The sequence below is a fragment of the Osmerus eperlanus genome, chromosome 22, assembly GCF_963692335.1.
Source record: "Osmerus eperlanus chromosome 22, fOsmEpe2.1, whole genome shotgun sequence".
Lineage (NCBI taxonomy): Eukaryota > Metazoa > Chordata > Actinopteri > Osmeriformes > Osmeridae > Osmerus > Osmerus eperlanus.
The window spans coordinates 11155193-11176870 of record NC_085039.1 but is presented as its reverse complement, the minus strand read 5'-3'; the positions used below and the strand labels follow the sequence as shown (position 1 = coordinate 11176870).

The 21678-nt window shown below is 48.7% G+C and overlaps 1 protein-coding gene across 1 annotated transcript in view; it reads right to left on the bottom strand.

Annotated features, from left to right (window-relative positions):
- Window positions 1-21678, bottom strand: part of LOC134009189 (VPS10 domain-containing receptor SorCS3-like) — a 71955-nt gene that overhangs the window by 18799 nt on the left and 31478 nt on the right. The window contains exons 4-15 of the mRNA XM_062448914.1: window positions 16949-17022; window positions 14923-14987; window positions 13007-13125; window positions 10547-10636; window positions 9917-10096; window positions 6464-6610; window positions 5296-5398; window positions 3995-4071; window positions 3788-3879; window positions 1854-1961; window positions 1194-1311; window positions 858-991 (exon numbers count right to left, since the gene is read on the bottom strand). Coding sequence (XP_062304898.1) covers window positions 858-991; window positions 1194-1311; window positions 1854-1961; window positions 3788-3879; window positions 3995-4071; window positions 5296-5398; window positions 6464-6610; window positions 9917-10096; window positions 10547-10636; window positions 13007-13125; window positions 14923-14987; window positions 16949-17022 — 1307 coding nt within the window. The remainder of the gene's footprint in view (window positions 1-857; window positions 992-1193; window positions 1312-1853; window positions 1962-3787; window positions 3880-3994; window positions 4072-5295; window positions 5399-6463; window positions 6611-9916; window positions 10097-10546; window positions 10637-13006; window positions 13126-14922; window positions 14988-16948; window positions 17023-21678) is intronic.

The following is a 21678-nucleotide window of genomic DNA, read 5'->3' as shown; positions in this document are numbered from 1 at the left end:
AGGAGGGTCATGTGGTCAGATATGGACCAAAATGAATAATTCCAACCCCCCCCGAAAAATAATTAAAACAAATCACATTGCAGACGTTAATGGATGGCAATTAAAACACATAAAGTCTGACCTCTGAAAACATTCGCATAAAAACGTGCCTGTTTATTCCTCAGTCCTCTGCTTTGAACACGATAAAAACAGCTAGCCTGGGATTTGCATACAAATTGAAACTGTTTATTCCCCTCGTCTTCTCTACATTATTACAAAACAGAGCCAAAGCCATCCAAAAGACTTTATGGGCAAATGGCGTAAAATGATTCCAGAAACGTATCAGATTATTGGAAAACTGACACCACAAATGGACCAAATTAATGAGTGTTTGAAATTGCATATCAAAACGGAATATGCTTAAATGGGGAGAAAGTACACCATAAACTGTCAAAATGAGCTTTTACTCCACAAGAGACTCGTAGCTGCTCTGCCCTCATCCGTGCCGTGTTAAAGGGGAAGTCCCGTGGTTCTAGTAGACAGTGTTGTGGTGCTCGGGTGTGCCGTGTTAAAGGGGAGGTCCCGTAGTTCTAGTAGACAGTGTTGTGGTGCTCGGGTGTGCCGTGTTAAAAAGGAAGTCCCGTGGTTCTAGTAGACAGTGTTGTGGTGCTCGGGTGTGCCGTGTTAATGGGGAAGTCCCGTGGTTCTAGTAGACAGTGTTGTGGTGCTCGGGTGTGCCGTGTTAATGGGGAAGTCCCGTGGTTCTAGTAGACAGTGTTGTGGTGCTCGGGTGTGCCGTGTTAAAGGGGAAGTCCCGTGGTTCTAGTAGACAGTGTTGTGGTGCTCGGGTGTGGGTGAAACAGAAACCTCCTCCTCACCATTCAAAGTCATGGGCCCGGCATATACAAGACTCTGCAGAGAGGATTTTGGCGTAGTCCTTTCCCAGCATGCAATAGTTGCCAGGCCTTCGTTTCATGTAGATCTGTTTCTGCCCCATCACACAAGGCTCGCCCTGAAGGGAAGAGGCAGGAAGCAGAATCGTGTCAAGAGACAAGTGTCAACAACAACAACAGCAAATCCATACTGGACACCATCATTAGTCCTTCCCACTGTGTCTACCAACCCGAGGTTCAGACATATTTCCATACTGAGTTATGATCTGCTAGTCTTGGCTCAGAGTGGCAGTGCTATCTTCAGCGGTTGCGTTTCTCTACCTGGTTGTGGAGGTGCCAGGTCTGGTAGTCCTCTTCAGAACACAGCCTGTTGAAGATGGACTTGTAGTCGATCTTGATGAGCTGCCATTCCGAGCGGTGGCTGAAGTGTCCGAAAAACCTACAAACCGTGTCGACAACATGAGGCTGATCGAAAGTTTGTCCAAAAAACGCACTCACCATACCAAACTCCCCGACAGGAAACACTTTCTTAAAACTTCATTGATAAAATCCACCTGGAAAAACACTCCAGTTGATATAAAATGACAGGAGCTGTCTGTGCGCCACATTCTAACCAATCAGGTCAGGTCTCTGAGTAATTGGGCCGTCCGTGTTAATACATCTACTTAATACTATATCTATCAAATGAGCCGTTCGTTCAATGCAGTCAGTGACAACCCTGATGAATCGAGTCTCTGTCAGTTTATCATACTTCAGCATGAGATAGACTGACAGCTTGAGTTGATAACTCCCTCCCTATCTAAATCCCAATGGGACTTTCTCATTCTGTTCTCTGCCACCTTACCTGTACAATAAAACTCAATGCTAACCGAAAGATAACAATATGAAAAAAATAAAAATAAGAATAGAATAACACACACCTGACAGTATAAACACACACCAAACACCTTTCACAAACACACACAGGCTCACGTTACTCACGTCATGATCTGGTTCTCAGTGCCTGCTTCCACTAGGACTCCGTCCACAAACAGAGGCACCAGAGAGAAGCTGTGCCTGGCCCACTGCCTCCCCTCATCAAAACTGATCCTGCGTGACCCAACACACCACAACACACCATTACAACACCACACGCGTGTGTGCTTACTGTGGTTGTTTATCAGGTGTGTAGGTCACAGGTTGTGTGTAGTTGTTATTATCTGTATAATGTCTGTGTGTGAGTGTGTGTGCGTGTGTGGGTGTGTGTGTGAGAGAACCAGCAATTGGATTTTTTCTTTTCAGAGTAGTCACTTGTACTGATCCCTTCCTGAACTCGGCAACATCGTTTTTTGAGAACGCGTGTATTTTCCACAGACACACACAGGTACATGCACCCTTTCAATAACAGCGTTGACGAGTTCAGGAAGGGATCAGAACAAGTGACTACTCTGAATACACACCTATACCAATCTCCGGTTCCTCCAGCTGTAATTAACCACTCTAGCCTCTGCTAGATACAAAAGGAGATTGAGGGGGGGGGGAAGGTACAGTGTTGACTATCAAAGCAGAGAGGCGGAAAATTATTCAAAAGGAAAGTGGAGAGAAGAAGAAAAGAAGGTTCTTATCTGAACGGAAAAAACAGGGTCTGGAGCCAATCTGACAAGGTGAGGAGAGGAAGCTGCAAAACATTATAAAAGCTCCACCATCGCCAACCAGAATAGAAACGGCTTCATGTTTCAAAGTAAAGACTACAAAACTGACGAGATGGAGGGCGTGGGGGAGGATGGGGCTGTGTCTGTGTGTTTGTGTGTGTGTGTCTGTGTGTCTGTGTGTTTGTGTGTGTGTGTCTGTGTGTTTGTGTGTGTGTGTCTGTGTGTTTGTGTGTGTCTGTGTGTTTGTGTGTGTGTCTGGGCGGGGGGAGGATGGGGTTTTGTGTGAGTGTGTGTGTGTGTGTGTCTGGGCGTGGGGAGAACTTTCATCGCCGGGGTTCTGGGCTCGATCGATTCTGACAGCTTATCAACAACATGGCCGAAGTGCGAACAAGCGCACTACCTGAGTGTGACAACGGCACCGGCGCCGTCACAACCCCCAAACAGGCATGGGAAGGAGCGGCCCACTCACACAGACCCCTCACCCCTCCCCTACCTCTCCCCTCCCCTTCCAACGCTGCCTTCATCTGGCTAAAAGCACCCGGGAAACAGACAAAGCGTTGACATGCATCCATTAGGAGGATCTGGACTGGTTGGGGAAATGTTGCACTCGCTCGGGGGAGAAATAAAATCAGAAAACCAAAATAGGAGGGGAAGTGGAAGTGGCGAGTCTGACTGCGACGGAGTCAGACAGTCCTCTCCACCAGCGCACTTCAATCCTTTCGTCAGGAAGACAAAAAAAAAAAGAAAAAACTGAAAGTTTACACTCGGCTGATCCTAAAACTAATTTTAAAATGGTTTCCGAAACGGGATCTAAGAAGTGGATCTGGTCTCCCTTGGATTAGTCTGCACTGAGGCGAAACATGGCCGCTCCCAATTTAGGGGCCCGGGATGAAAATGTGCTAATGCCAACACTAAAGGAGAAGGAACTTGGCTGAGCAGCAGAGAGAGAAAAGTGGTGAAAGCGGCCCTTTCTTTCAATTCAATCCCCCCCCCCCCCCCCCCCCCCCGAGCCGCCTGGAGAACACGCGAGGCGACGAGGACCAAGGGTGTTGTCGATCACAGATGTGGCCGCGTCTGTTTAGCGCTTCATAGTTCCGCTCCCCGGTATCACCGCGACCCCCGGAAAGCCGAGTCGAACCAACACTCAGACTCGTCCGGCCGCCGTTCCCAGACATCAGCGATGCGGTTAGGCATCGCCCTAATGAGCATGTCAAAACGGCTGAAGCGGGGGGGGGGACGGACGGGGGGACGAGAGCATCTCAGATCCGGTCGCGTGGAGCCTACCAGAGGTGCCTCGTCGGAACCGAGGGTTGTTTCACGGCGACCAGCGCCCCGCCCTTGTCCAGGAACCACACGTTGTGCTCCTCCTCAAAGATCTGGAAGCGGGAGAGACGGGGGTGAGTGGAAGCATGTGCCCGTCAGCGCTGGATCACACGCTGAGATGAGCCGGTGTTGACGAGACTCCATCCTGGCTGCAGCCTCCGGACTCACCTGTCTCCAGTTGTTCCCGGCGTCGGAGGAGATGAACATCCCAACGTTGTTGTAGGAAAGCTCTGTCCCTATGTTACCTGCGGATGACACATGGATTCTCTAGTTTTCATTATGTTTGTTTAATCTGCCGACCGGTCACTGGAATGCAGAGCGATGCCGATGAAATGAGAAATATTGACGTTCAATATACATTCAGTATTTGAGATTGTCGTGAGATAGTCGTGAATCACAACAGCTTCAGTAAGAAGTTTCTAACTTTCATCATCTCTAAGTCGAAATTCGAAACTTTTGGATTCAGAAAATATCAAACCGACCTCCCAAACCAGCATCGAGAGGCAACGCCAATCTTACTTCAATCCCATCACTCCCCACGACTGGAGTGAGGTAACATCCAATACTCCAGGTTGCTTTTCCTGGCTTTACAGAGAGACATGACTCAACATTCTCTCCTCAAGCTTCCCCCGCATACAGACTACTTTGTTGATCCATGTTGAGGCCCCAGCCTTTTGAACAGGGATGTGTGTGTGTGTTTGTTTGTGTGTGTGTGTTTGATGGGGATGGTGTTTGTCATGTTCATGAAGCGATCTCCGCACCAGTTGACGTGTGTGAAGGGAAGCAAAGAAAGAGGGAGTGAATCACCACGCCAACGCACACACACACACACACACACACACACAGTGCAAACACACACAGAGGTATGCTTGAACACACAGGTAATGTTTTGTGTCACGTGACCTCGGTCAGAACAGGCACACTTTTCTAAGTGTGAATATTTGTAGACAACAAAAGAAAATATAAAAAGGGTGACCATCAACGGAAGGAGAGTGTCCCTCTGGGAATCAAAACGACACTGTGGCCAGAGTCCCAGAACAGTCTCGAAGCCAAAATGTTTGGTCGTGTAGCTATTGAATAACACAGGCCTACTATAAAAACTTAGGTTAAACATACAAAGTATAAAAGTATAAACCTGGTTCAAGAAAGGCCGCCATATGAAAAAGAAAAGTAAACTTCAAGTTTACAAAGTGAATCATTCCTCCTTCTGGGCCATTAAACTAAGATTATAACCAAGTAGAGGCTCTTGAGAGAAATTGATTCACTTAGCAGACGCTTACATCCAGAGCGGCGTCCAGGGGTAACCCCGCGACCTCTCGATCCGCAATGAAACGCTCTACCGCTGAGCTGTCCCCGTCCCCGTGAGACCACACAGCCTGTCAGGAAACGGTCAGCCCTGGGAAACAGGCCGACAGGGTGCTACCGCGTTGCAATGGTCGACTGGGAGAGTCGTGATTGTGTGTTCTCACCTGTGGCCACGATGATGCCTGGAGCCGACGTCTTGGTGGAGATGGCCCCTGACAAGTAAGGGTTCTCAGACGTGTGGAGTTGCAGGTGAAGCGAGCAGAAGGGCTGGATGGAGGACAAGAAAAGGGAACGTCAGTGGGGGGTGTAGTAGTACGTGCCGTCTCTACGGGTTAAGCATGTGCTCAATGTTAACGTCCTCCATTACCTGCGATTAAGACATTGTAAAGGAGTCAGCTTCTCCATGTGTGTGCGCGACAAGGAACGGCCTAAAGCCATTTCAGACCAATTCTTCCACATCCACAAAGACCATGCGCCGATTCACTGTGTCGGTTACAATTCATCCACCCAATGAATTGGATTTTAAAGGATAGCATTATCTGATTAGGGTTAATTACTCAGAGAAGGATGGCACGTTCCTTCCAAGTCTGAAAGCACTGAGATGTAACACAAGAGGACGTCACATCCTACATTTCGGTGTTCGATGATTAGAAGACAGCCCTTCAAAAAGCAGCGACATTAGAACCACAAGTGCGTCATTTCGAGTTGTCGATAAAAAGAAAAGTCGTCATGTCTTTTGTTGGTTCTAATGGCATTCATCTAGTCATTAATTCGAAGTCAGGAGGATTTCGACATGAAACAGAGTGTCAAGTCTCGAGGGCAAGTGCACACAACAAAAGACAAATTCCGTTTCTTCCCCCCCTCCAGAGAGAAACCTCAGACCGAAAAAAAAAAAGAGAGAAAGAAACAATGGATTTAATCTTTTCAATTGTTCGTGTGACATTGCTCCAAGGACACATCGGGTAGCGGGGATTTAACCAGGCTATCAAACAGATTCCAGCTCGGTAATTAAAATGTCACATGAATGCACAATCACGCTGAACCTACAACCTGACCCGACGTGGCCCGGCAATTGCCTCTTAAAACAGCATGGACTCCCATCTAATGTCTCCACATCATTTCCGCCTAATAGTTATCCAGTTACACTTCCCCTCCAGGGGTTAGGAGGGACCCCAGGGAGACACCCCCGCCGAAGACACAAGGACACACAAGCCCCTCCACGTTCAACTCAAACGAACCCGCTCCCTAACGCGACGATGTGACTAGGCAAACGCATGGGAGTTAGCCAACAGGACGATGGCAGCACCCCCCCGGACTCGACCGTGAACTCACCAGGACGCAGTGGATGTCGTTGCCGGCGAGGTCGGCGGCGGGGGCCTGGAGGAGCCTCCAGTCGCGGCCCTTGTTGTACGTGATGTAGGTCTTCACCTGGTTCTCCTGGCGCTTGTTGGCGAGGAGCATCCCCTTGATACCTGCAACCTGAAGAGCGGGCGCCGCCGTCAGAGGGTTCCTCTGACATGCGTGGCTGGCGGTCTGGAACGTTCTAACACTGATAACGCTAGTTTAGATTGTGCTGAATTGAACAGATTTTGAACTGGTAATACTTGTGTACTGCTTTCGTACTGCGGTACTCCAACTGCATCCTACTCTGTAATACTTAGTAGTCTACTTATGGACAGACATCGGTTCAGTATAGTGTGGCGCTTGTCGAAGGTAGTGGACTGTGTGGGGTTGTACATTGGGTTGTCATTGGAGATGCAGGCCCTGTCTGTCAAACTGACGATCACAGAAGGAGACCACCCCGCCTGCTCCTTCTTCGACTTAGATATCGTCTAGCAGCCATCAAACGCCCAGTCGCCTTCCCCTTTAATTGCTCTCTTTAATTGGCCCCCGCCCCTACAACACCTCATTACTTCCCTGGTTTTCTCGACGGTGTCATGGCTAAACGTCAGCCTATTTGACGCTGACACGTTTCTGCGCTGTGACACCCTCTGTCTCCCGAGAGACCTACGGAACACACACACACACACACCACACACACACACACACCACACACACACACACACACACACGCCACACACACACACACACACACACACACACACACCACACAGACACCACACACACACACAGACACACACACACAGACACCACACACACACACAGACACCACACACACACACACACACACACACACACACACAGACACCACACACACACACACGCCACACACACACACACGCCACACACACACCACACACACACACACACACACATGCCACACACACACCACACACACACACACACACACGCCACACACACACCACACACACACACACACATGCCACACAGACACCACACACACACACGCCACACACACACACGCCACACACACACGCCACACACATGCCACACACACGCCACACACACACACGCCACAGAGCAGCGATGCTCCTCGTCTCTCTCCAGTCAGCCTCCCGCCGTGTCAGCTCTCTGCCCATGCTGAAGGGTGACATGCTGGACGTGATGGGGGAGCCCGATGATGACCTGCATTAAGTTAGGCCGTCTCGGCTGGTGAGAAGCTCCAGTCCTATGTCTTTCCCTAACTCGCCCACACACACACACACACACGCACACTGACACACACTGACATCCCTCCCTTCCTGTAGGGCTCCGTTGGTGTAAGTGGCACTAATAGGCGCCGTATTTGACATCGTCATAGAAACCCGGCGGTCGGGATGGACACGACTAATGAGAAGCATCCCTCCTTCCTCTGGCCAAACCTGTCCATCACCAGGGGTAATTATTTATCATCCTACCCATCCAGCCCTCCTATTCCACCGCTCCCTCCATTCCTCCCCCACCCACCCACCCTTCTCTCCATCCTCTCCTATCTCTATTTAGCGATTATGTGTTGTAACACAGTGTTAGCGGCGGTGTGCAGTATTAATGGAGGGGTTAGGCCTCTGTGTGCAGGCGTGTGTGTGTGTGTGTCTGTGTGGGTGTGTGCGTGTGTGTCTGTGTGTGTGTGTAACACAGCGGGAGAACTTCCGAGGCTGGGAAATCAGACAGCACCACCCTCGCCACTGGCTATGACCTCGCCACTGGCTATGACCTCGCCACTGGCTATGACCTCGCCACTGGCTATGACCTCGCCACTGGCTATGACCTCGCCACTTGGCTATGACCTCGCCACTGGCTATGACCTCGCCACTGGCTATGACCTCGCCACTGGCTATGACTTAGCCACCGGCTATGACCTCGCCACCGGCTATGACCTCGCCACCGGCTATGACTTAGCCACTGGCTATGACCTCGCCACTGGCTATGACCTCGCCACTGGCTATGACCTCGCCACTGGCTATGACCTCGCCACTGGCTATGACCTCGCCACTGGCTTTCCAAGGCCCGCCACAGTGCTCTGCTGAAAATACTAATGTGGACCGTTTACATTCCGTGGTTATGAAATCCGAGATTATCTTTGGACGAGCAATAAAACAAGGACTTTAGGCGTGCCATCACCACCCCGACGATGATGATAAAAGATCAACCCTTGTTGCCTAACCCCCCCCCCCCCCCCCCCCTCTCCCTCGGAGACAGCGTCTTTGTGTCCCCCTCCACCCCCTGTAGACAGCACATTACAATTTTTCCAATATACATTAATTAAGCTTTCCGCAATCTATTAGAAATATGGATATGCTGCTGAATCAGAGCTCCGGAAGGGGGGTTTTAAGAGAGTTGGCAGTAAAGGCAACCTGGGAGAGCAACATGGCCACTACATTAACTAAATCACCACCACAACTTTCCCCCCTGACCACCACCATTTTTGCTCATTGGGAGAAGTAAAAATGAAATTGGGTAACTATGATAGTTGGGGATGAATATATTTTAATGAAATGCTGATTGTAGCAGAACAGTTAAGACTTTTCTCATTTTTTATGTTTGAGGTTTAAAAATTGTGTGATGGTCACATTTAAATATTAACATTGTAGGCAAAATAGCATCAAAACCGTTGCCATTAGATTTTAAACTATGACTATTTTCAAAGGAAATAATCGATTTGAGAGGTAGTTCAAAAATACTGAGTCTTCAATGAGCATTAAAAAGAGAGATGGGAGAAATGAGACCTTTCTTGTAAGCTGTTGTTGTGTTGTCCAGAGACCATTTACAGAACAATTCTGTGAGACTTTTGGGGGGTTCTACAGACATTTGCAGCATTTCCCTCTAGGCTGCGACAACAATAAACAAGACTTATAAAGTGCTTTGGTCAAAAGGTATCTATCTCTGCCATATAAATGGCGTGTGAACTCAAGAGAAATGTCTGTCTTTTCCATAAAAGACGGATTGAAGTTTGAAGTTTCGGGGGAATATTGAACATTTTATTTTGAAAAGGAGCTTGATCTTAAGTTCTTGATGCACGCAAGCACGCGCGTGCGCACACGCACACACACACACACACACACACACACAGCAGTGGCAATGCTAATTACCAAACCTCTGTCACTGGCGCTGACTTGAAAATCAGGCCAATATCTCCCTCCCTCTCTCTCACCATCACACCTGCCAGTGGACTTCAGTGATGAACTGGATTCAGCAGGGAAGGAGACGGAACGGGGGCATTGCAATGAATGCTAACGCAATGACCTACAGTGTTCTTCGCTAGCCTGTAGCATAGCATAGCCTAAGCACCAACAAGGTTAACCTAGCCTGGAGCGCTAACAACCCCCTTAGCATTATCCGCTGTGCTACTCCCTACATTAGCGGCGGCTAGCGTAACGTAGCTACCTCGTACAGGTCGAGCATCTGGTTTCCTGCCAGGCCCCGCGTGGTCTTGACGTTCTCCATGGCCAGCGTGAAGAGAATCCCGCGCGTGTCAGACAGGTACAGGTTGTACGTGTCGTTCTGGTTCCACTCCTGCACGGCGGCAAACACCTGGTTCTCGTCGGTGCTGACGATGTGCAGGTCCTGCACGCACGTCGAGGAGGAAATCAGAGGAGTCGGAGAGATTAGAGGAGTGGTGATTGGATGGCACGAGGGGGTGGCAGATTATAACAATGTGAACATCGAGGGGTTGGTCGTGGGATCAGGTTGACAGCCGCAGACTGAATACAGAGTAGGAAGTCCCTTAGATTCAGCTGCACTGTACAACCTTGCGATGGGTTTAGACCGTGTAGTACCTCCCAGACTACACAGACGCAGAACTAAAGCAATACACGGAGATGCTGTAGAGATACATCTTTTTGAAGAGACAAACCTTTTTGCTTACTATCTCTACACGTACGTGTGATATCAGTGACTAGGTCTTGAGCAGGATATTCTTTTAATACTTCATACATAAATTCATGAAAATATATGGAAATCTGATGCAATCATGATATCAGAATCATGACGGATAGTCTGGAAAGGCTAACTTACCTTCGGGAGAGAGTATTTGGGCAGTTTGATGCGAATGAACGGCTCTCTCTGGTAGGACACGTAGTAGCTGGCCCTCCCATTCGTGGTCACCTGTAACACATCACAGCACTGTGGATGACCTCCAAGTATCAACAGTTTGCCTCCTTGCAATTCATTCCTTCATCCATTCATTCACCCAACAGCTCTGCTTTCATTTGACTCCCCCAAAAAGTACAGTCACATGCTTACTTAGCAGTAAATAGCAAAGAAAGTGTCCAGCGAGACAGTCCTTATCAAGACGTATTAGCCCCGAAGGACAGAGGAGGCGTTGTGAAGCCGTTACTTTTCTTTCCATCAGGAGGAATCTCCAGGCTTGCATTCCACGGGTGCTGCCCCCCGTCACTTGTGGATGTCCTTTGTGGTTTTGAGGTAGACTTTGGTAAATATCTTGTAGGACAATCAATAGTCTCATTATTCTCTGTCAAGAGAAATCTTTAACTCTCCCAACCAATGCTCAACTGCTGTCCAGGAAAAAGTCATCCCTAATGATACCGCTCTCTGTGCAAACAACCCGGTCGTTAGCGGTTAGCGCAAACACAGCAGAAAGGGGAAGGGGGTAGCATTAGCTACCTGTCATTAGCACTACCTATCAGGCTGGCAAAACCAATTTCCTTCGGGTGTGCATACAGCCTGTCCTGAGTGGTGGGGGTGGGGGTTGGGGTAGCATCACATCCACTTATCTTTCATAATTGCATCAATTAAGAAGGTTTCACAGAAAGTAAGCGCGGGGATTTCTGTTGGGAAGCAAAGCGGGCCTCATCATTGTGTGTCAGAACCAATTATCCCCCTCTTGGTGTGCTTTGTGAGTTCACTGTGGTACATAGAGAACATTAGAGAAGGGGGGAAGCACTGGCTAATAGTTAGCACTCCACAAAACGGTCTGGCATGCAATTGAGTGAAGAGGCTAAGAAATCGATGTCGGGGTAACCCGAGGCAGTTTGAACCTAAAGAGAAATTGGGATGATTGATTTTTTCCCCCTCAGCCCCCCGTTCCCTTTTTCAAGGATCTTTCAGCTGTGACGCAACGCGAATAAAATACACGTTCGGCGCTGGAATCAAAGAGGGAGGTTTAGGTTGAGTGGTTGAGGGTTTACTCATCAGGCTTCGGTCGGGTCAAACACGGATGAGAGGTCTTTGGACTACAGGTGTATCTATGCCCTATTAAACTGGCGTAACATTGCAAGGCCGCCAGGAGCCACAGCTTCTGTACATCTGAGGTAGCATCAGTTTATCTTCCCCCTAGTCTGCTTTCTCGGCAGCTGTATCTAACACGGAACAGGAAATGGTTGCTCCACATTTCTAAAAAGGAGAACCTTGGTGTTTTTCTTCTTTTGGATCCTTTCTGTGTTTTGTTATTTGGCTTTTCACACCAGAAGCAGACACACTTGTAAGGTGTAGGCAAAGAGTATGTCCCTAGCCCTGCATTTAACACCCATGTGGCAGAAGTCTTAAGAAAATTTAGCTGGAATAATATACCCAAATTGAAATGGCCCCAAACAATTTAATCTTTCTCCAAAATCATGATCAGAAATTAGAGGGAATGTTTGTCCAGGGATTTCAAACACCACTTTGGAGTTGAATTTGGATGAGAAAGTTAGTTTGTGGTGGACCAGGGGTGGGATAATTATTCCTCTTTTTTTTGACGGTTGACTTTTAAATACATGCATCCTCATTTGCACAATGTCAAAATAAATTCCGCTTCAGTCTGAGAAAAAAAATTAAAACATACCCCCCCCTCCCGCAAAAAGATAACAAATAAAAAAATAAAAATTGCACTTGCCTTACTTTAAATTCAGAACATTACCATTTCAGATTTTTTCTCTCTCTCACAAATTATGATTAATATGACACAGTGGGCACAGGCTAGGGTGAATATAAACCCAGCTCTCACATCTGCAAAACACTCTGCAGGCTGTCTGACGGAGGTGGAGTTTTCCATATGTCCCGTAATGGCCACCCCTGAATGACGCATAGCACCATGTTATGTTGAAATATATCTCTCTTTTTTGGGATTTAGCAAAACAACAGGGTGAAAATGAAATAGTAACACAACGCGGCAGATTCAAGTCGAAGCAACGATAACAAACCAATGTACGCTCTCACCAAACGCCCCTAAAAGGATTGCGTGGCAAATGACTTGGTAGAAACATCCTGTAAAATAACCTGGTCTCATCTCTTGATGAATCCCAAACATGTGTGGATTTTATTCAAATAACAGCGAGCCTGCTCCAGCGAGACTGTCCTCTCTGCATCGCCACGGAGTCAATGTGTTGCGTGCTCCGCAGAAACACACCCAGATCCCTATCCTCGGGCCAGCGTCTGCATACGGGACACCCAGCATATAGCCCAATCCTCCAAGGTTAACCACGCTTGTCTCGCGCAATGCATCATGGTCCACTTAGTCCCCCCCCCCCCGCCTACCTGGATGAACATGTAGTCGTCCTGGACCACCAGGGAGCTGATGTCGATGTACCCCAGGAAGGGGTAGTTCCTGTTGGGCTCGGAGCACATCTGGGCCCGGCATGTTACATACTGCACACCTGCGGGGGAGGGGGCAGATACACAGGGGAATATACAGGGGCTGCTAATGATGCACAGCATGGGGGTTCGAGTGGGTTTGTGGATGCTCAGAGGGCGTTGCTTGTGGTCGTGTGACGTACACCCGCTTCCTGGCTGGGACTGCCCTGTGGAAGCGTGATTTGAAGGGTTTGTTTGTGAGTGTTGTGGTATTCAACAGAGCACATTTATTCATTGTATTCAGAATCTGAATCAGAAAGGGATTTATTCTCCATGAAAGTTTGCACAGACAAGGAATTTGCTTTGGCAGGAAGGTGCACACAATAAACATATATGAATCTTAACTTTAAATATGTGGTCTAACTATAGTAAGGGTACATAAACTAGCAACACTAAGTAGCAATACTAATTCATTTGAGTCTATTCATACGACGTACAAATAGTGCATTCAGTAAGTGCAGCGGAAAATCACGGACCGCAAGTGCACAGTGTACGAACAGTATTACAGTGGTTAGTGCCAGGGAACCATGCCATGTTTTACACGACACAGAGCAAGTTCACATTGTTGTAACACTAGGACAGGTCCAGTGAGTCACTGGTTGCATTACCACTTCAGTAACCTTTCAGATATTAGCACTATCGAGTCCCACACAGGCACTACCCAAAGTCGACTGTAATCCAAGGTCTACGGTCCAGATTTGTTCATGAGGTGAAGCCTTCATCGTCTCTCTTCTTATCAATAACACTCGACGTCGTACTCAACGAGTACATCGCTCGTCCTCAAACACACGCACACACATAGACACACACACACACAATCTCTCTCACACACACACACACACACACACACACACACACACACACACACACACACACGCAGATGCTCCGACACAAACAAACACTCCTGTGTACACAAACACACACAAAAACAAACACTTGTGTTCCAGGCCCCTGTGCCTGCATAGAAATAGCGAGGGTCATCTTTTCTCTGGCAGAGGGTTGAGCACAGGCCCCTCGGTCAGCCTCAGCTAGAACAAGCAATCCTACGTATGGAAGACCTTGGTGGTAATGCCATGCAGAGTTATGGAGCTGACATTCAGCCAGGGGGAGACGGATGGGGGAGCCAGCCATATTAATCAGCTATCATGGACTGCATCTATCAGGGAGGTAATCCAGACCTGCTCCACAGGGAAATGCTCGAAAACCCTGGATGGAATCTAGCCACTAACACACTTCCTCTCTCTATTTAGGTCTGCCCCACGCTATGTTCTCTGTCCTTCTCCGTCTATCGCTTTTCCCTTTTTTCCAGGGTCCTTTGTCTTTGTTCCTTTGTCTCGTTCCCTCTCTCTCTCTCTCTCTCTCTCTCTCTCTCTCTCTCTCTCTCTCTCTCTCTCTCTCTCTCTCTCTCTCTCTCTCTCTCTCTCTCTCTCTCTCTCTCTCTCTCTCTCTCTCACTACTTCTTTCTTTTTTCTTTTTGCCTTTATTTTTCTCTCTCTGGTCTTTCTTTCACACTCCCACTCCCACTGTTTTCTGTCGCAGACGGATAATTGGCCTGAGGATGTTCATCCTCTCTCCAGGTTTGTGGTGTGTGTGTGTGTGGAGTGCACGCATCTGAGTGTGTGACTGTGTTTTCTTGAGTGTGACTTTGTGTCGGTGTGCGTGCATGAGTGTCTGTGTTTGTGTACTTGCGAGCGAGTGTGTGCGTGTGTGTGCGTGTGGTGTGTGTGTGTGTATGTATGAGTGTGGTGTGTGTGTGTGTGAGTGTGGTGTGGTGTGTGTGTGTGCATGTGGTGTGTGTGTGGTGTGTGTGTGTTACTCACGTCCATCGGGGGTGTGAGCCTCCATGTGGACCAGGTCAGCTTCTTTGTCTAGACCAGTCACAGACCTGAAGAGCCAGAGAACAAGGGATGAAGGATGAGGAAGGAAGAGGAGGAGGAGAGGGAAGAGGAGGAGGAGAGGGAGGAGGAGAGGGAAGAGGAGGAGGAGAGGGAAGAGGAGGAGGAGAGGGAAGAGGAGGAGGAGAGGGAGGAGAGGGAAGAGGAGGAGGAGAGGGAAGGGGACGAGGAGGAGAGGGAAGAGGAGGAGGAGGAGGAGAGGGAAGAGCGGGGGGGGGCGACGGACGGAAAGGATGGATGGAAGAGGACGAGGAAGGCATGAGAAGGAGATGGGGGGAGGGGGGGGGTGGATGGGGGGGAGTAGGGAGAGAGAAGGTTAGATAGATGAGGACAGATGGAGAGAGGACGGTAGAGGAGGGGGAGAGGGAGAATAAATAGATAGCGGGAGACTCTCTGGGCCCTATTCAACTCCGGTCACAAATGTTTTATTTTCATCTTAGTTCAGCAGAAGCAAATTAGACTGGCAATCCACTGTATCTCCCAGTCTTTTCAGCTCATCCAATTACACCACCACTGCCCCCCTATCCCCCCCCCTACCCCCACCTTCCATAAACGCACAGTAAATGTCACAAAACGTCAAGCCCACCCCACAGCAACCCTGGCTAAAGTTTCCTCTTCGGAAAAAAAAAAAGCGTCCGTGAGTAAGGGCCCCAGAGGCCGCTCTCGGGTGAGGAGTTACCGCACGGCGTATCAAGGGACAATATCGGACTTCCAGGCTCGTTTCTTAAGATCCCCGTGATATTGGGGAGTCAGGTGGCTGAGCGGTGAGGGAATCGGGCTAGTAATCCGAAGGTTGCCAGTTCAATTCCCGGTCATGCCAACTGACGTTGTGTCCTTGGGCAAGGCACTTCACCCTACTTGCCTCGGGGGAATGTCCCTGTACTTACTGTAAGTCGCTCTGGATAAGAGCGTCTGCTAAATGACTAAATGTAAATGTAAATATTGGACGGACATGGCTTCCATTCGATGGATGCATTTCATTTCAGCCTGATAAAGCCCACTGTCTGTGTCCACTTGGCCTTCCACATATAGACAGAGTAAAATACTTCTATGTCCTTGAAGGAGAATTGTACCTCGACGCATGCTTTTTTTACGGATGGGCCTTGCACCTTATTTAGGATTAAATCGCTCTGCGAGGAAAAGTTACGGCCCAAATGTATTCAAGCAAGTGTGGACACTCGCATAGCCGCCGGCAGCCTGCGTCTTCGCAGACATCTATGAGGGAAGCGATGAGCTGGAAGAGATCTGGGGCTAGGTTTGTGATGAGTGTGCACTTCCCAGACAGGGAGGGCACTGCAAGGGACAGAGATGGAGACAGAGGGAGAGTGGGGGAGATAGAGAGGGGGGTGGGAGAGTGGGGCGGGGGACAGAGAGAGATAAAGAGGGGGAAAGAGAGAGGGAGAGAGAGTGAAAACAGAGAGGGGAGAGAAATAGAAGGAGGGAGGGAAGCGGCTGACGTGATTGGATGTGAAGTGACAGGGACTTCTGGTGTGTGTTATTAGTCATACCACCAGTGCCAACTCATCCTGTATGCATGTATGTGTGTCGCCGGGTGTATGTGCAATTTCAATACCCCTCCAAACCAATGAAAAAGTCGTGATTGTTTATATAGGTGGAATTGCTCGGTAAGGGTTCAAGGAGGATAGGGAAAAGGAGACACGTCGAGATGATAGGAGGAGGAGGTGGAGGAGGAGGGAAGGGTGGTGAATGGAAAGTGCGATATGACGGGGGAGATTAATCTCCCTCGGATCTTATCGTTTGTGGGAATGAACACTGGGAACATGGCTGGTTGTGACTCGTCGGATTCTCTCAGGAAATGCAGGGTGCATCCCCTCTCATCTCCTCGTCTGAGAGTCGGGTACACGGGGGAGGGGTGGGGGTGGGTGCTGGTGGAGGGGGGAAGGAGCTAGGGGAAAAGATGTAAAAGAAGAAAAGGTCTTGAGTGACTCACCAGTAGAACCTGCTAGGAGTCACACGCTCCTGAACCAGCAGCCACTTCCTACCAAAGTCTAGAGAACTGTAGAGCTGTGAATAACAGAAGAAGAGAGAGAGACAGAGAGAGAGAGAGAGAGAGAGAGAGAGAGAGAGAGAGAGAGAGAGAGAGAGAGAGAGAGAGACAGAGAGAGATAGGGGAGAGACAGAGAGAGAACATATTCATCTAGTTAGCAAAAGGACTCAAATGTTTCTTTCAACGTTCAGCTCAACTCGCTGATTGGACTCAATTAGCGTCGTTGATTTAGGGTGCATGGATGTGACAGTGGGTCTGAGTCATGGCTGGATGATGCCAGGAGAAGAGATAGTTTGAGGCCATAAAAGCAGGATGAGGAGATAGAGCTGACATAGCCTTATACTTCATAGGTCGTTAAAGCAAGGCCATTTAAGTTAACGTATAGGCTTCAGGGTGGCTCCTCTTTTCCCCCCCGTCCAATAGAAAATTAGCGCTGGGCACAGATAGACCAATCGGAGCGATAGGGAAACAGAACCAGTGACAAATGGGTATGACATTCCCGTTTGAGTGTTTTGCCGTGAAAACCAACCGGTACTCATGCGACTGGCTGAAGAAGGTTTGCTGAAGAAGGCATTTGCATTTGAAACGATCACCTGAACTACAGGGTAGGCATGTAAGAAGAACACACACGCACGCACATGCATGCACATGAACAGAAACACACACCGAAACACACACCCTCTACCCAGACCACTTACTAAACACAGCGTCCAAGCCAAAGCTGCAGTGTATTAAACTCGGATGAATCAGAGGCATAAACATGGCGGTGTTGACGAGCAGGTGTACGGAGAGTATACAATGCCCATGGCCTAATAAAACTGGTCTAATTACATTTCCTGGTGTCCGGGCACACAATTAATAAAGGGGGGTGTGGGGGGAAGAGGGTGTGGGGGGGGGGTTATTCATTACGCTGATGGATGCCGCAGATGCCTCTTCCTGTTTCTGGCTTCCCGGTGTGTGCATTGTTGTTTCTTAAGAGTCGGTTGCCTCTAGTCAAGCTGTATGCTAATGCCCTCCCGCCTTTTATCAGTGCATATGTGACATTTTGCTCCAATGAAAAGATATGCATTTCTCAACAGAGGCCATGCTATTTTGTCAGCCTGGCGAAGGAAGAGCTATTTGGGTCAGCAGGTGTTTTTCCCCATTTCAAAAATTTCATTCGCTGATCCTTTAAAACATGTATCTACCAACAATAGTCCTGCTATCCGTCAGCGTGAAAAGAGATGAAACTGGATGTGTTTGTTGTTTCACTCACAACTTCAGCATGTTACGTAGAACCGAGCGATCCCATCTCTGATTCTGTCAATACGGAACGTATTGCACCGTGTTTACTTGTGCGGTCGTGCGTGAACCCGTTGCTGCCTTGCTGTTCGGTTTTCCCTCTGAACAGGGATTACAGGTGAGCCAAACGTGCGTTTCACTTTCTTAGAACCTCAGGTGAACTGGCCAGGCTGCAACGCCCCCCAAACAACCCACTAACACACACCCTTCTCCCCACACACACACACACACACACACCTGGCCCTTCCTCACACAACCCTCCACAAACACACACCTGCACCCCACACACACACACAAACACCACCATCCATCCCCCCCCCCCACACACACACACACACAGGACACCCACACACCCCGCACACACACACTCCCACCCATAAGAGCCCGAGGTGGCTGCTTGGAGCCGGCATAGCCAGGGCCCCTCATCACTCTGGACAGTGACACACGGCGCCAGTGGGTAAGCACGGCCCCTCATTCATCAGCCCAATGACATCTTAAATTCTCGCAGCTTCGGAGTTGTCACAAAGTGAGCTTCATAGTTTCCCACTTGCATCGATAAATCAAAACCGCGGTCAGGAACGGAGCATCCCTCCCCTCTCTCCATACCCACATCAATCCCCTCTCTCTCTCTCTCTCTCTCTCTCTCTCTCTCTCTCTCTCTTGCTCTCTCTTGCTCTCTCTTGCTCTCTCTTGCTCTCTCTTGCTCTCTCTTGCTCTCTCTTGCTCTCTCTCTCTCTCTCTCTCTCTCTCTCTCTCTCTCTCGCTCTCTCTCTCTCTCTCTCTCTCTCTTGCTCTCTCTCTCGCTCTCTCTCTCTCTCTTGCTCTCTCTCGCTCTCTCTCTCGCTCTGTTACCGTCGAACGAGTGGAGTGGAGGCAAAACGGAGCCCGAAGAAATGGTGATTGAAGCATTGAATAGGACATGCTGGTTAAACTAATATTTTTATGTTGATAGAGGTGATTTCAAAACAAATCTGAGACAAGGCACGTCCTGAGCCGTCACATCCCCCGGCACCAGGAGAAGGTAAACAAGGTTAAGATTCAATCCAAACTGCACTGAGGTATTGGGGCGGTATTAGTGCACCTAAAAGTCATTTTAAATGACAGCTGTTTTCGGTGTAATTACAGGGCCCTCGTAGGCTGAAGACGGTTCTCAAAGTTCACCCTCTTTAATAAAGTATTGAATAATACGTTACTTAAGCACTTACAGTTTCTGTTTAGGAGAGTTAACTGCCAGTTTGTGTAAAAAAACATGTATCCCTAGCTGTTGAAAAAGAGTGCTAGGACGTGCCATGGCATGAACATGCTTCATTTGTATAATTTTTGTTTATTAGCCTAGGCTAATTTTCAGCAATGAGTCAACAGTTTACCGGGAAAAAAGGAGCACGTAAGAGTTGTTTGGTCGAAAAACCCGAAGAGAACTATGTCAAAGAGTCAAACACAGCCCGTGTCTGTTTACGAAAAAAGAATATATCCAGCGGTGTACCAGACCGCAAAGTGCTTCGCTCAGCACGTCTTCTCCCCGTCGCGGGCATAATTGATTCTAATCTGATTTCTGGGAAAAAACCCGGTGCGAACATATCGCTGGCGCATGTAATGTCGCGGCGCCCTGGAAAGAAGCTCCCTGCAGTTTGGATCAGAGTTTAGGCCAGACAAGTTCTCCATGCCAGTCAGGCCTTGCATTGTAGTCCAGACTGCATGGGGGTTTATGCGATCCCTCCGTCTTTATGGCAAGGAGGTAAACAGGTTTTTATATCTGCATTTTCCATTCAGCTGTAATAAGTCTGAGCCGGAAGGTTATTGGATTTCCTATCTGGGGTTGGTTTGGTTTTATATTTGTAGATGTGAGTGTTTTCATGGTGCGGATAAATCAGCAGGTTTAAACAGACACTTTCGGTAACCATAAGCAAGACTTCCCTCTGCATCTTGGCTACTGACAGAGAACTGATAGAACAATGATGAGAACAATGTCGCAGTTATCCGAGGAAGAAGGTGATGCGATTCTCACGCTTCCTAATTGCCAGCATTGTAGCCCACAAACACCGCCTACTCTTGCTTCTGGTAGTGGTTAATAACGGGAATGGAAAAACATGGCCACCATGTGGTCCAGCCATTTCTGGACGATAATTGTCCCAAACAGAACCAGGTGAGATGATTTAGCTCCGAAAACTGAAACTGTGCTAGACTGTCATTTCGGTAGCAGACTGAGAAATCAGCTTCCCTTGTGGACCCAATTAGTGACAGACGGCTGACAATGCAGCTGGCCAGTCGGCAGAAACCGGCAGGACTTATTCGATTAGCTTCCAGCCTAACAAATAACACAATACAGGACAGCTACGGTAACACAGAGAAACCCTCCAATCACATCTTTCTTTCTTTTTTTTTCTTCCAAGACCGGGGCAACTTCAGTCGGTAATGGTTAGGGAGCAATGCTGTGTTGTAACTCTCCCGTTTTCATGCCTTCCTTTTCAGGCTGAAAACCTTGACTCTTCTTGGTCGTGACCCGCGGCGCACCACAGCACAAAGAAGTGTGGCATATTAAATGACGGGTTAAATGGGGGTTTCCGGAAAAATCCATCCCCTCTGTTCTCTGCTCTCTGACCACGCAGTGCACCACACCTGACTCTCTGACCACGCAGTGCACCACACCTGACTCTCTGACCACGCAGTGCACCACACCTGACTCTCTGACCACGCAGTGCACCACAGCTGACTCTCTGACCACGCAGTGCACCACACCTGACTCTCTGACCACGCAGTGCACCACACCTGACTCTCTGACCACGCAGTGCACCACACCTGACTGCGGTCTACCCTCCACGCCAAGGCCTTGTTCAATAAAGGCCAAAAAGAAATAAGGTGCAATGATACGTCACGTGAATATTATGGGATGGGCTGCGGGAGTTATGGAGATAACTGTCACATTACTGCTTCTGCGTCCCGAACAATTACGATAAGTCACTTTTACTACTACTAATTAAGCCTCCCATGAATTCCTGATGTGTTTATGTACAGTTCTCTAAATCACAGGGATGTGGTTGACAGCGCCTTGGCGGACGCGTTAGGGGAGGTAAATGTGGGTGTGCACTGTGTTTGTCTGTGTCTCTGTGCCCTCCTCAGTGTGCATCGGTGTGTGTGTGTGTGTGGGTGCAGCGGTGAGTTAAGTGAGAGACTGTTTGTGTGTGTGTGTGGGTGCAGGGGTGAATTAAGTGAGAGACGGTGTGTTTGTGTGTGTGTGTGACCGACAAAGAGTGAGTGAGAGATTATGGGAAGGAGGAACTTCTTTTTTTTTTCACAGGAATTTATGGAGCCTAGAGAATGCACAGTTGTGAGGATGTTCCTATGGAGAGGAGCGTGTGAAAGTGTATGCAAATGAACCATCTGGATTGTTTGAA